Raw genomic sequence first — 14,254 nt, 5'->3', positions numbered from 1 at the left:
AAGTGGGCTTAGTGAGTCTGATCATATGTACTTTGCAGGTAGTTTTGAAATTTTTAAGGACGTGTCATTTTAGGGATATAATTGACATTAATACACTGCCTACAAGGAAATACTATTCTGCTCATACTCTCATCATTGTATGGCTCCACAGTAGTCACATTTAAGCATAACATGTACTCTATGTGGAAGCTTACAACTTCTCTTTCCCATTTTGATATACTGTAAAAATACATTCGTTTTCCATGATATATTCAGTAGGTTGAATGAAAGAATTTCTGCTTTGAGAAGCACATAAAAAGACTGCTCATATCTGTCTTGTCCAGGAGCCTTTTTTTTTTTTTTTTTTTTTTTTTCTCCAGAATTTTTTAGTTAAAAAAAAAAAGCATATTGATTCTTAAACTGCATAGTTGTTAACACTGTTTATTGCTACCCCAAATGCTATGTATTTTACAACAATCTCTAGTTAGCTTTTTTTGTACCTGTTTTGCATTTGTCACTGAGGAAAATTAGAGCTGGGAAAGCAAGTAGCACCTAGGAAAAATGATTTGCCAAGACCAGTGTTAGCCATGCCATCTTCTACCTAGTTAGAGATGCAGCTTATTGTATCTTACTTTACTTTTTCCTAAGGCTGGCACAGCATGGAGCTATAATAGTTGGGATTGTAGTTTGTGTTTCTTAATTTTTCACTTTGATAACTAAGGTATTATAAGCAATAAGTTTTTTAATAATCTTTATTGTGCTACGTGTTGGAACAGTAGTTAAATTGAGTGGATTGGGAAGAAGAAACATTGCAATTATTTCCAAAATAAGGCCATAATAATGTTTTTTCATATATCTTTAAAGAAAAAAATCCTGTAACATTCTAATATGTTTGGCAAACTCTGTTGGGGCTCAGACCTTATGGAAGCAATGTACATTTTCCATGCCCCATTAACGTGCTTTCAATAGTAGCAATGCACGTGCTTTCTAGAGGTATATTTGTTTCTTGGAATCCAGAAATTCCAGCACTAACCATGCTTCAAAGCCCACTATTGACTGTATTGTACATACCTAATAATTGCAGTAATCCACTGTGCTCTGTATGATTATAGCTTGTGTGGCACAATTCCCTTGTCAGCAGTCCTGCACCGGCATGTGGTCAGGTCCTGGGGTGGTGGTGGATGTGCTTCCAGTGCTGCAGCACCGCTCCTGTCATCTTATGGAGGGCGTGGAAGGGGGGAGGGCCAAGGCAAGAAGACTAGAAGTTATGATCAGGCCAAGAAGCTGATTCCAGGGTTTTTGGATACCAGTGAGAAACTGATTTTGATGGAACCGAGTGTCTGTGAACAAGAGCTGACAAGTGGAATTGAAATGGGTGAGACTGAAAAGCTCGGGTAATGCAAGGAAAAGAAGAGAGTTGAGATAAAGCGTTGCCGACAAGTCTTACTGCATCACATTGAACTCTTTTTTGAGTCTTTAAAAATTTTAGCATAATTTGTTCTTTAGAACTCATCAGAGAAAGCAAGTCAGTTAACAGTCAGGAAGCACTGTAATTTCTTTTCCTAAAGGCACGTCCTACAACTAAAGATGACGCAAAGATAATATTGTTTTGAGATCACTTCACTTACTTTACAAAGTATGCTTCCATATCAAAGTGAAGCGATGTAAAGCTACCATCTTGAATATTTTTTCCTGTGCTGTAGGAAATCGTGGAATAGGTGGACCATTTGGGTCACAGGGTGGTTTGATCACATTAGAAGTTGTGCACCAAGAGAACTTGAATCCAAGATCATATATTGATATAATAATTTAGGGAGGGATGGCATACAAGATCACTTAGTCCTTGTCTTTATTCATAGCAGAACCTATTCACAGTTAGGTCAGGGCCTTGTCCAGTGAAATGTTGACTACCTACATGGCTGGAGATTCCAAAACTCCTGTGGACAAACCATTCCAGTGCTTAACTGCCGTCACTGTAAAACATCTGCTTTCTTCAGTTCTGGTCAGAATTTTTCTTGCTGTAACTTGCAGCTGTTGCTTTTATTCCTTTTGCTCTGCACTTTTCTTCCCTTTTCACTTGCATTGGGGTCTAAAACTGAGCACAGTACTCCAGGAAGCAGCCTCATGAAGGCCAAATATAGAGGAATAGTCACCTCCTTTGGATTGCTGGCTATACTCCTGTTCTTAGAATACAGATGTGCTAATTTCACTTGATTGTGGGTCTATTGCTTTTGTTACAGTTTCTGCTATAATTCATGTTTATTTCTCTTGCAAGACATGGATTGGGAATCGAAGACGGAAGTACCGTTTAATGGGGATTGAGGTCCCACCCCCTAGAGGAGGTCCTGCTGATTTCTCTGATCAATCTGAATTTGTTTCTAAATCAGCACTTAATCCAGGAGAGGAAACTGCTACTGAAGTGGGGGATGATAATGATAGGAATGATGAAGTATCAATCTGCTTATCTGAAGGAAGCTCACAAGGTATTTGAAAATGCAGTTACCACTGTGCACGTGTTTTTAATTTTGTACTGTTGCATGCTTTGGGTTCTCTGTTGTACACATTCAGAAATGTCTGAAACAGTGTCATTTTCTATAGACAGTACTGTTTGGTCTCTTCTCTCTGTGAATGCTGCCTATGTTTTTATCACAAAGCTTTCAGAAACTTTCTGTCATAAGATTCTTTTTCTGCCAGATTCCTCAGAAGTTAATTAACAAGTTCACAGTTTGCTCGTGCAACTGAGAGGTGAGCAAACAGTACTGGTGGATCAGCCTCCTTTCCCTGGGAAGCTGAGTTTTACGGGTGCTCTCTGGTAACTCACCAGTTCTACTCTGTGAACTTGAACATCAGTTCTCTTAGGGTCACATCAGCAATTCGTGGCTAAAGAAGCACCGATGCGTGTGAAGCTGCTAGCTTTGAGGTGACCAGAGCTATGCAGTTATGGTTTCCACAATAAACTCAAAATGATAAGTTCAGAAAATGAATTAGCTCAAACTCTGTCTTAAACTAAAAGAGCTTCAGACTGTGTCAGAGCATAGCAGAACTTGCGCCATTAAGCTGCCTCAGGTGTGTGTATGTGCTTTGACAGGCAGATACAGATCTGCAGTAAGAATCAAAGTCAGTAGCTGGAGGCAGTTCAGGAAGACTTAGAACTGCATCTACAGGGTGCATGTTTGTTCACAGTGAATTCCATGCTCTGGAGTGATAAGTGTCTTGAACTTAATTCCCTTTTACTGCACCTTAAAGAGCCATCTGACCACATGGGACAAACCTCTGCCTTCCCCTCCTGTACACTCACGCTCTGGGCTGAGGGCACAAATTGCCACTCTGCTCCTTTCACCAGCTTTGCAGCCTTAACTAATTGCTCCCAGTGCTTCTGATTAGAAGAGATCAATAAAACTTTTGTTGTCTAAGCTGAAAGAAAGTCTGAACAAGCGCGCAGTATTTCAGTTTCATATGCCAGACTTGATCTTGTCATTTTGTCTGAACAGTTTAAAGAAAGAACTAGAGAGATTGAGAACTGCTGGGAATGAATTTGAGATAGCTTTGTCATAACCTACTATAAAGAGAATAAGATGATTAAGAAATGGGTCAAATGACTGAAAGCCAAGTGAGATGCAGAATCAGAGTCCTTGATTTGCCTGAGGTGTGGAAGGCCCTGATTTAGTCAGATCTGTTTGAAAGAAAGTGGTGATGGGGGAAGAACTTGAGTTTTCTGCAGCTTAAAGCAAAAAATAACACTGCATGTATTGAATGAGGCTTTCCTACAGCAGAGTGCAGGACTTTGAGCAGATGAGTATAGTCAAAGGGTAAGGAAGTACCAGAAATCTGTGGGGTTTGCATAGCACCCAGGAGTCTCTCTTCCATCCTACCACAAGAATTGTTTCTGCTGACTTCTACAGTTGAGACCAGTAGATCTCACTGCTCGGATTACTGGGAACTTCCTGAAAATAGTCACACCGACCATCATGTACACTGCTCAACCACAGGTGTGATTGTTTCAGTATAACTCTCGGTCTTAATTAACAACGACAACAACAAAAAAAACAAAAACAAAACAAACAAAAAAAACCACCATAACTCTTAGGATATTTTAAATTGCCAAATTAGAGTGAAAGTGTTGGCATTAGGTTTTAAAAAGTACCACGTAATTATTAAAAAATAAAAGAAAAAAGAAGGCTGTACTCTCCAAAATTGAGCACTAAGATTCAGACAGCGCCTTGCCTTTTTTAAAGTTAGTGTAAATGAACTCAACGTGGAGGCCACTGAACTATGCCAGTTTATGTTAGCTGAGCATGAACACTTAAAGATTTTAAAGTGCTGCAGGGAGTTGGATTCACTGATGGAATGAGGAGGGGGTGGCTGCAGGCTGCAGAGCGAGGGGAGCTGTGGGCTGCTGGGGTCCCTGTGAGCAGCACAGGGTGGGTGGTGGTTGCTCCCTGCCTCACGCTTTTCCCATTTGGAGCCACTCGCTTTTGTTTTAGCAGAAATTTTCCTCTGCAGTGCAGCCGGTGGCAGATTATTTTGTGTTGTTTCAAATCGATTTAACATTTGTTCAGTTTAGAGAAATTTACTGGCAGAAAACAATAACTGTCTCACCATGGCCTGGCCTGGATGCTATCCATTCTCTGTGAGCGTCAGTAGTCTCCATGTAAATCCTGTTGTTAAGTCCTGTTAGCTCTGCGTGCTTGGAGGAGGTACGCCTTGTCCCACTGCTGCCCCTCTGCCCCTCTCGTGCTGCAGGCACTGCACAGCACCTGGTGCCATGTGTTTCCATCAGCGTTGGCCTCACTGTTCATGCCCTCACTTAGGTTTCTTACCAGAGCACTCTCGTCTCAGTTTCTTATTTATTTGCTGTTTCTCTAAACTGCTTCCTTCAGGTCTTTGAGTTAAATGTGGAGAATTAAAGTAAATCTGAGAAACACACTTAATCACAGCAATGAGAATATCTTATCTTTTTCTAGCAGAAGTCAGGGCTAATGGAATCATCTTGTGCTGAGATCTAAGGAGAAGACTTGCTCTGTTTTCAGGCATGTGCTTCGCTTGTACACAGAGCAGGCCAAGCCTAGGTCTATTAGAAATAAACAGTTTGCCATACAAGAAGGAAATAATCTACTTGATCACTGTTCTGTTCAAAAGTAGCCAGTGCCTGCAAGTAGGAGGATTCTGATATCTATCCTATAATTACAGTGCATGCTGGATTTTTCATGTATTAATTCCTTAAAAAAATGTTCTGGGTGCCTCTGACGTGTGAAACACTTCATCATCTTTGAATATTCCAACCTGAACCTAGAACTAGGAACGTTTTGATACGTGGCAAGAGAGTAACAGATATTTTTTCTGTCTTTTCAACTAGCAATTGGCATGACTTTGGCCTGAGAAGCTTGTGGTACAATGTCTTCTTTAATGAGACATGGAGTATTATTTTTTGCTTAGCTTCTGATAATGATTTTCATTTTTTGTATCTAGTAGATGTGGTGTATTTGGTCACAGGGGTAACTAATATTCCTTAAGCATAAAATTTGAATGAAATCTGAAAAACTCGTTTATTTTTGCAGAAGAAACAAATGAAGCTCTTCAAAATGAAGAAATTCATCACAAAGATGATGAGCGGAATCCAGTAGCTGCTGATAATGTGGTATGTACACCTGTCCTTTTCCACTCATGTGACTTCCTTTATGTCTAATGTTGAAGTTGCTGTCCAACACCGTGTTTTTCACTAGGTAAAAACTTCAGTTGAGTTCTGAGAGTGTATTTTCATATTGTTTGAGTGCTGGAAGAAACTGTACTAAAAGTACTAGAGGAGACAATTATGCACATTCGGTAGAAACTGAATACTGGACATTTTTCCATACTGTAACAGTCCAGTGTCTTTTCCTATAGTGCAAGGTGCAGTGTTTGTAGTGCTCTGTTTGTACCTGCTATATTAAAACAGTAAGAATTAGAAAAAAAGTGAAAAATTTCGGTACCTTTAAGGAAGTCAGGTATTGTTAGTGCTTGCTCTTTGTATGTAGCCCTCAGTCTGTGAGATCAGTCCGTTCCCTTAATCTCAATAGGACATTATTTAGATGGTCATTGTTCTCTCACTTGCATTCACGTTAAGTCAAACACAGTTGTTCTTGCTTTTCTTAATTGACTGCATTGAGACAAGGAAGGAAAGACAGAGGGAGGAGTCATGGCAAATAATGCGATATGTCCCTTTGTTTAGCCTGCCTTCTCTCAGATTAGAAGAAAGGAGAGGAGGAAGAAGAGAGAAGACCCCAAGTGGTAGGGTGATTTTTATCTTAAAAAGTTATTTGGAGAATGAACAGGTCCCAGTTACAGCCGTTGCAGCCAGAGGCTACAGCTCTGATTTTACATTTGTTTTTTTTGTTAATCACACAAAAGCTGAAATGGGCTGATGAACAGGAGATTCTTTTTCCTCTACAGGTGTATATATGTGGAGAAGATAACATTTTATTCCTTTTTTATTTCTTTTGATAGTATATGGTCAGCTTTTGGATAAAAAAAATCCCAGGCTGCATGTTCTGTGGCTTGTCTGAATAGAAGCAGCTCCTTTTTCCTTTCTGTTTACCATAGCAGCCTGCTGTGACCTTAGATATAATCACTCAGGCTGACGTGTTTGCCATGGAGATGCAGAATATAAAATGACAAAGGTAAAAGGTTTGCAAAGGGGATGTCCAAGGGCTCAGTTCTCCACCTAAACTCCAGCATTATATAATTTGATAAGAGGGAAGGGGGGAGGCAAAGATGACTTTTTTTTTTCACGCTGTTTTATTAGAACTGTAACAGTTCTTGAAATGTGTGCTGTTGCAGTTGCACTTAGACTTTGCATAACACTTTTTCTTATTTGAAATTCAGGTCTATTCCTTCCCCCGCTATCTTAAAATGTATAGTTATAAGAAGTCAGTGAACGACTGACATTTATTTAGAAGTTTTTTCCTCAAAATAATTTCCTCTAACCCCCAAAATATGTAGATCACAGTGTTGCTCAGCGTATGATGCAGCAGCAGATCTTTGTGACATTAAGCCTTTGAAGTGCTGTCATTTCAGCTGGGTTGTCAGACACTGAACAACAGAAAATGTGGTTTCCCCTCCCTCCCTGTGACACATGCCTGTGGGGTAGCGAGAGTGATAGCCAGTCCTTATGGGTAGCTCACAGGGGATGAGAAGGAAGCTTCCAATGGCTGCTCTGTAGGAGGGGGGAAGAAGGCACACACGCAAGCTGTAGTGAAGAAACCTCCTCTAATATAACAGCTTGAGAACTAACCATTAGAATCTATTGTGTCAGTGTGAGTCGTTGCCTACGCTGTATCACATAGCGTACTGAACAGTGGAATGAAACCACTTTGACCTATTATATGCAGTCTCTGTATGCTTTCAACTGCCAAAATAGTGAAAAATAGTAAAATCAACCAAACAAAACAGCCAAAACATCCTTTTCTTACCTGACCACTGCTTCTCTCTCAGAAGTTATTGAGTTATTCTTCTGAGTTCTTGGGTAGAAGTGCCAATCTCTTATCATTCTCTAATTCAAAATCATTCCAGCTGATTGAGATCTGATTTAGATGTGAATTAAAAAAGAAATGCCATAAGTTTACTAAAGACATGTAATTTCTGTAGGAGAAAATACAGAATTTATGTTTTGAGTTGATTTTCTCATGTAAGAAGGCTTTCTGTGGGGAAGAAAAACACTGTGTGGAAGTTAATATAGTTAAAATTTGCGGTTATATGGTATTTCTAAGTCTTGAACAGCATTAATGTTGACCTTAAACATTTAACTTTAGATGTCTTATGAAACTCAATATAAAAAAAAAAAAATCCGAGAATTATTAAGATTTCAGGGGAAAAGTCAATGTGTATGAAATTAGAGCTGTCTTCATATGCATTTTAGAGCATTTGACTTGCACCATGACCAAAATAGGCCAAAGGACCTCCTCAGTTCCTTAGGCAAGAAGTAGGTCAGTCTGGACTTGCTTGTCACTTGCTGTAATGTCTTTTTTGTTCCAGAGGAATAAACTGTGATAATCTTTGCTCTCTAGGAAGTCTTCAATGAGCAGCTTATGGAATAAAATGCAGGCTTTTGCGAGCTGTAATGAGATGCAGTGTGTGACTTAATGCCAAAAGCATGGTGACATGTAAACAGCCTGAGTCACCATGGCAGCAGCTCTTGAGCATAGTTTCATTCAATTTCCTCCTGGATCCTGTGGCTGAGGTGCATGATTGCCATCTAATGGGTGCTCCACATTTCTAAATTGTTCACAAGCAAGCACCAGGTCCTCTTACCCTCAGCCTATCATGTCAGTCTGAGATAGGATTGTTTCTCTGATTACACATTTGCATGTTTGGAATGAGCCGTTTACTTCTGTTTCAGAAAATAGAAATTATAGATGATGAAGAAAGTGATATGATAAGTAATTCTGAAGTGGATCAAATGAGTTCTCTTTTGGATTACAAGGTGAGTAATTCAGACTATGAAATGTTTAGCAGGATAGTCCTTCACAGAACGTTCTGACAGGTCTGTCTGTGAGGAATTCAGCAAAGGCGAGAGCCTGGAACTCCTCTGCTCTTACCAGAAAGTCAGAGTGCCACGTGTCATCCCATCAGTCACATCTCCTCATCCCTCTTAAAGTCAGTTTACCCATATTTCAGTGCAGAGGGAAGCAGGAAAAGTTCCACTTCTACAGAGGAGCTGTGTTACTCTAGCTGTAGCCATCTGCAGCTCCCACCACGTGTCCCAAGACAAGTTTACATAGTATCTAAAACAAAACTTCATCTCTGTGCCAAAATTGTTCATTGAGTGCTACGGCGTGATTTAAAAAGCAGCATGATACTTCCAGCTCTGGAAAGGGATGTAACAGCTGAACTCTTCTAATAAAATGGAGGAACTGAGAAATAAATCATTCTAACAATGTAGCACAGAACTTGTCTGTAAGTGGTAGCTGTGGGTTGGAGGAGAATGAGTTGGATGTCTGACAGCTGCTGTCTTCTCCCAAATGGCAAAGGTAATATTTGTTACAACTCTCTTACAAGTTGCCACGGCTCTTTATTGTGTACTGAGCACATTTTTATGTAAGTAGCTAATTTTTTTTAGTTAGAAACAGGTATGCTCTTCTAATGATAATCAGTTACCAAAATAATGAATAGATCATCTGTTCGGAACAAAAATTACTCCCTCAAGCAGTATTTTCCTGGTAAGGGCAGTACAGAATGAATATGGATGGGGAATGACCTTTTCATAATGTCACCTGTCACCAAACTGAAAGGCTTGTTGTGACAGCATGCCCTACAGAGTCTTGTTTGTTGCTTTGTTGTTTGACATTAGTGATTAGTCTTTCTGGCTTTTGTGCATAAATCTGAATTCCATCTTTGACTGGCCAAAATCCACTGCTACAGAAGCATCTTGTAAGTTTCCATCTAGAAGAAATACATTAAGCTGATTTTCTTATGTAAGCCCCCAAATTGAAGTTTGCTTATGTAACTATTTGCTGCCATCAAAACCAGCCAGCAAGGAACGTTTTATGTGCACCGCTGCCAACCTAATTAGTCATGTGGCTGCCTAATGAGGGTGGTGCCTTTTTTTTTTTTTTTTTTTTTTATTCTCTCTTTCATTTGTTTTCAAAAGGGAATATTCTGCTACATTATTTGACCTTCTGTCCAAAAACTCTTCATTATTTTATTGGAAAATGAGACCTATATAAAATGGCTTCATAGTAGAAACTCATATCTAGATTACCATAAGACATTTGAATGTACTTCTAAAGGCATTCACTGGAAGTTTTTCCCTTTTCCCCTTCTTTCTTCCAGCTATGTACTCTATAGCAAGGATTTAGGCTTACAGGAAAGCTAGACTGTGGATTACAGGCGAGGTCTTGTGCAACAGGATGTGCAGTATGTGAGAACACAGTTTTGCCATGGAACAATCTTCATAAAACTTCAGCTAGAATTTACTCAGGATTGTCTGTATTAAATTGTTATCTTCCATTTTCTTCTCTCAGATATCCCCTGGTAAACGCAGCATTTGCCATGAAATCTCTATGAACCTACATGCTTACTTTGCATGTATCATGTATACATCTTAATTCTATACAGTCATAATTCTAATGGGTATTTTTGTCATTATTATTTTACAGAGGGTGTGCATTTGGTGCCACTGTGCAGATATCTTTTTGCAATAATGCACAATGATTTTGTTCCTTAAAGGTGAACTGCATGTTTAGGTTATGTGATCTTCCCAAAGGTTAATAACTAGAGAAGATTAATTTTGGTTGCTCAATAGATAAATTTAGTGTTTGGATCTTACATACCAACCAGTTGGTGAGTTTAAGGGAGAAGAGCTACTTGAAATATGCTGAAGTGTGTATCAGTCTAAATTTTTAATCCAGGTGTTTGTTATTTCTGTATTACGAAAGTGATTTGCAGGTACAGTGACATCAGTTTACATCCAAAGCTTGGAAAAGCCTTCCAACTCCAACAATTTTATGACTCTATGAAATGTCTCTTTATTCACTGTATAGATTACTAATATTTCTCAATTCTTATAAATACATTCTTATTTATTCATTAACCTCAGAGATCCTGGGGAGGTTGATAAGCTTCTGCTCTGCAACACACAGCAAATTGGCTGTTGTAGGGATGCTGTGTTTTAACAACGAATCCTCAAGTTAGTTTCCGTGGCCTTAGTGTCAGACCTCCTGCTGTAGTGATGGAACTGAGTTGTTGCTCCGTGTCATGGGTCAGCCTGCCTTTTCAAGATCATCTCTTCTGGGAAGAGACCTGGGCTCCATTTTTCTTTATTTTAAAATGGAAGTGCTTCCTTTAAGTTTATGTACTTACGCTTAAGTCGTTCAGTCTTTAATGACTGTCTGTGTGGAACCTCTTTGGCCATTCCAGTCCTCTTTTGGAGGAGAATGAGAAAGCAGATGGCACGTGTGTGTAGGCTTAGGGCGATGCTCCTGGTGGTCCATCAGGAACCTCTGTTTGTATCGAATGTCTACATGCTACATTCAAGAATTCTAGTACTGGTTTTGGCAGGAATCACAGCATGCTGATTTACTTCTTTACACACAAAAAAGTTTGAAGTACTAGTATGTACTAAAGTGATGCAGTATAGTTTATTACTTGCAAAACTGCATGCAATTTTCCCCCTCAGAATGAAGAAGTCAGATTCATTGAAAATGAGTTGGAGAATCACAAACAGAAGTATTTTGAACTGCAGACGTTTACACGGAGTTTGATACTTGCTATTAAATCAGATGATAAGGAACAGCAGCAGGTGAGTGTCAAAGCAGATTTTAATAATGGGGGTACATGTCCTGTTGTGTTCTGTCATCTCCTTATTTTTATTCTGTAGAGCCCAGAAGCTCAAACTGTGATTAGGGACAGCAATGTGCAGAACATCTTGCAAAGAAAAGTTGGAAGTTAAATAAAAGATCTCACAATTTAGATGAGCAATGACATTAAACATTGTTCCTTTCACCAAAAGGCAAGCAGTGCAACACTGAGCAAGTTGGATTTGTCTGTTGTGAGGCCCAAGGTGGATATAGGAAAAAAAGCCAGGCTTCAGTTTTACCACACTGCATTTAATGCATAGCACTTCCTTAAGAACTTTGTCAGATCATGTCTTGTATCTGGGTTTTTTTGGACAGATTTTGTTGCCTCTCCTTTTTCCTTTCACCTTTAGAGTCTGCAGTCTTCCGGGTTTAAAAAAAGGAACTATCACTTGCAAGAAAAAAACTTACAACACTTTTAATTCTGAAACAAATTTTGGCTTCTAGTTTTTTCATAATTTTTTCATAAAACCGTGTGAACTAAGCTTTAAAAAAAAAAAAAAAGTGAACTCAAATCTTTAGAGGTAAATAACAACTGTAGCAGCATCTGGTTCTTTCTAATGCACATTCTCTGTGTAGCACAACTGTAGATATAGTGAAGCTTTTGTGCGTTCACGGTGACCAATAAAAGAAATGGATGTAGGTCATTTGATCTCATCCAGTCTGGGGAAGAATGTTTTGCTTCCAGAATACCTGAAAGACCCTGTGGGACTGTTGGTCTGAGTTGCATCATCTCGGTCAGTGTTTTTCTTCTCAATATCTATCAGTACCGATCTGTGGAGGTTTGTTTCTTTTCAGTCTGTCCAATGTGAAAACTGACCAAAAAGCTCGACAAAGTGGTGGTGTTTTGTTGTGTTCTTTTTGTTTTTTAACTATATGTTTAAATTACATTAATTGCTGATGTGAAAGGTAAAACTAAGACTGCATTGTAATACTTCTTTTAATTATAGGCACTGCTCTCAGACTTACCTCCTGAATTAGAAGAAATGGATTTCAATCACACATCACCAGAGCCTGATGATACCTCATTCAGCTTGTCGTCTTTATCGGAGAAAAATGCCTCAGACAGTTTGTGATTTTACTTCATTTTTTTAATTATTTCTAATTGACAGGAAGAAACCTCACATAATGTGTAGGTTTCAAGAGGACAGCATTTTGCTGTACAGTGTTCTTCAACCCAAAAAGGAAAAGCCCAAGGTGAAGTAGACCTCCCTGAAGAATGACTGTAGTACATAGTGGCTGCGGTTTGCAATGTCAAGAAATGTTGAGTGTTGTTTCTGCTAAATGAAAGAACTGTGTGAGGAAATGTTTCACTTTTAGCAGTTTGGCCTTGATTAGGGTAACTTCTGACTTTCCAAAATAACACTTGCTCTGTAGCAAAGACTTTTTGAGCAGGGATCCAAGAGTGGAAAACAAATGTCCTGTTACACAAACAGCCAGTTTTTCAGAGTTGCTTGCTCACTATTCCTGGTTTTAATTTTTTCCTAATTTTGACTCAGGTAGGTGGACTAAAAATTGAGAATCCAAATAGAATAATGAGCTCTTTTGAGTTGTGCTTGAACTCTTTGCAGATCTGAAATTAAACTAAAGTGTGTTTCGTCACATGACTTCAGATTGTTTAATCTTAACATTTTGTGACCAAAACAATTGAAAACACTTTAAAAGGCTGACTGAGTAATTCAAATCATCACCGAACTGTTGATGTACAGAATCTGTCTGTAAGCAGTTCGCCCATGAGATCATGTGGGAAACCTGGTAGCTGCACTGTGTGACTTTTCCTGAGACTCTCACAATAGCAGTGGGTTAAACAGGTTCACATGCAGTTTTATGATTCTATGAATGTAGTTATCTTTTTTTATTTGTAGAGGTGTAGTGCTGAAGTTCATTGTTTTAAGTACCACCTACATACTTTTAACAAACCTTACTCCCTTTTATCAAGACGCTCTCTTAAATCCGTTATGCCCTGAAAGGCATTGAAGTGTTTAGAATTGAGCGTTACAGACTTTCTACATGTGACCTGGTTTTGAAGTAGCTTTGTCTGACAAGTTTTTTTGGCACTACCACGTCACAGTTGCCATTTTCAAACCGTGAGCTTGATTGCAGGCAGTGGCTGGAATGAGTTTCTGCTTTCCCAGCTGTTGGTCGCATTGAATCCCTTTCCTCATCTGAATAAATGGATGTGCAGACACATTTGGATGAATTTAATAGGGTTTGTAAGTGCGTGCCCATGTTATTAATGCTCTGTATCTTCTAATCTGTATATTCCTCAACAAGCATTTTCAAAACCTACTTTCACACTTTGTTAAAAAGCCCGATCTTTCAATTTTACACTGAGTAATAATACAGTCTGGCGAGTCTCTGTTCGTGCAGTGCAGTAAGTAATCCCATTGGTTTCAGTGTAGGTCCTGGGTGAGGCTCACAAAATTCAGGAGTGGTGGCACGTAGGAGATGACCCAGAACATTTTTTTCTTTAATGCTGGGATTCACTCACTAATGATTTCAGGTTTTCTCCGTCTGGTCCTCCCTCATCACTCCTGCAGATTTTGTATTCTTAGGATCTGTGCTGAGCTCTGTTCTGCCATCTTTTTTTTCCAGTGTTGTACTTGGGCATGTGGGATTTTTTACAGTATTGCTAAGTGCCAGTTGCATAAAGGTTTAAAAAAAAAAAAAGGTTTCACGGTTCTGAAATTCTGATTACCATATAATAAGGTTAGCATGTAGTCCTCAAAAAACCTCTTGCAGAGTAACCCCACAAATGGAAGCTGTTAGGCCTGCACTTAAGTTAATGTCTTAACTCAATAATAGTATCCCGAGAGAGAGAGGAGGCACTGTGTAAGCTGTGTGTGAGCTGTGGGCTGCTCACCCGCTCACTGCCTCCACTGAAGTATCGCACCCTGGCTGGGAGGTGAATGCTGGTATCTCAAAGGAGGAGCTGTATTTCATGT

The 14,254-nt window shown here is 39.2% G+C and overlaps 1 protein-coding gene across 2 annotated transcripts in view; it reads left to right on the top strand.

The window, feature by feature from the left end:
- HDX (highly divergent homeobox) overlaps window positions 1–14,047 on the top strand; it is a 37,519-nt gene extending 23,472 nt beyond the window's left edge. For both annotated transcript variants that reach the window (XM_052673153.1, XM_052673154.1), the window contains 5 exons: window positions 2,255–2,462; window positions 5,538–5,617; window positions 8,354–8,437; window positions 11,132–11,254; window positions 12,260–14,047. In XM_052673153.1, the coding sequence (XP_052529113.1) occupies window positions 2,255–2,462; window positions 5,538–5,617; window positions 8,354–8,437; window positions 11,132–11,254; window positions 12,260–12,385 (621 nt within the window). In that variant the 3' untranslated portion in view covers window positions 12,386–14,047. The remainder of the gene's footprint in view (window positions 1–2,254; window positions 2,463–5,537; window positions 5,618–8,353; window positions 8,438–11,131; window positions 11,255–12,259) is intronic.
- Window positions 14,048–14,254: the final 207 nt, after the last annotated feature.

The sequence above is a fragment of the Tympanuchus pallidicinctus genome, unplaced genomic scaffold, assembly GCF_026119805.1.
Source record: "Tympanuchus pallidicinctus isolate F22 unplaced genomic scaffold, pur_lepc_1.0 scaffold13, whole genome shotgun sequence".
In the NCBI taxonomy this organism is placed as follows: Eukaryota; Metazoa; Chordata; class Aves; order Galliformes; family Phasianidae; genus Tympanuchus; species Tympanuchus pallidicinctus.
This window is presented reverse-complemented; position numbering and strand designations above follow the sequence as displayed.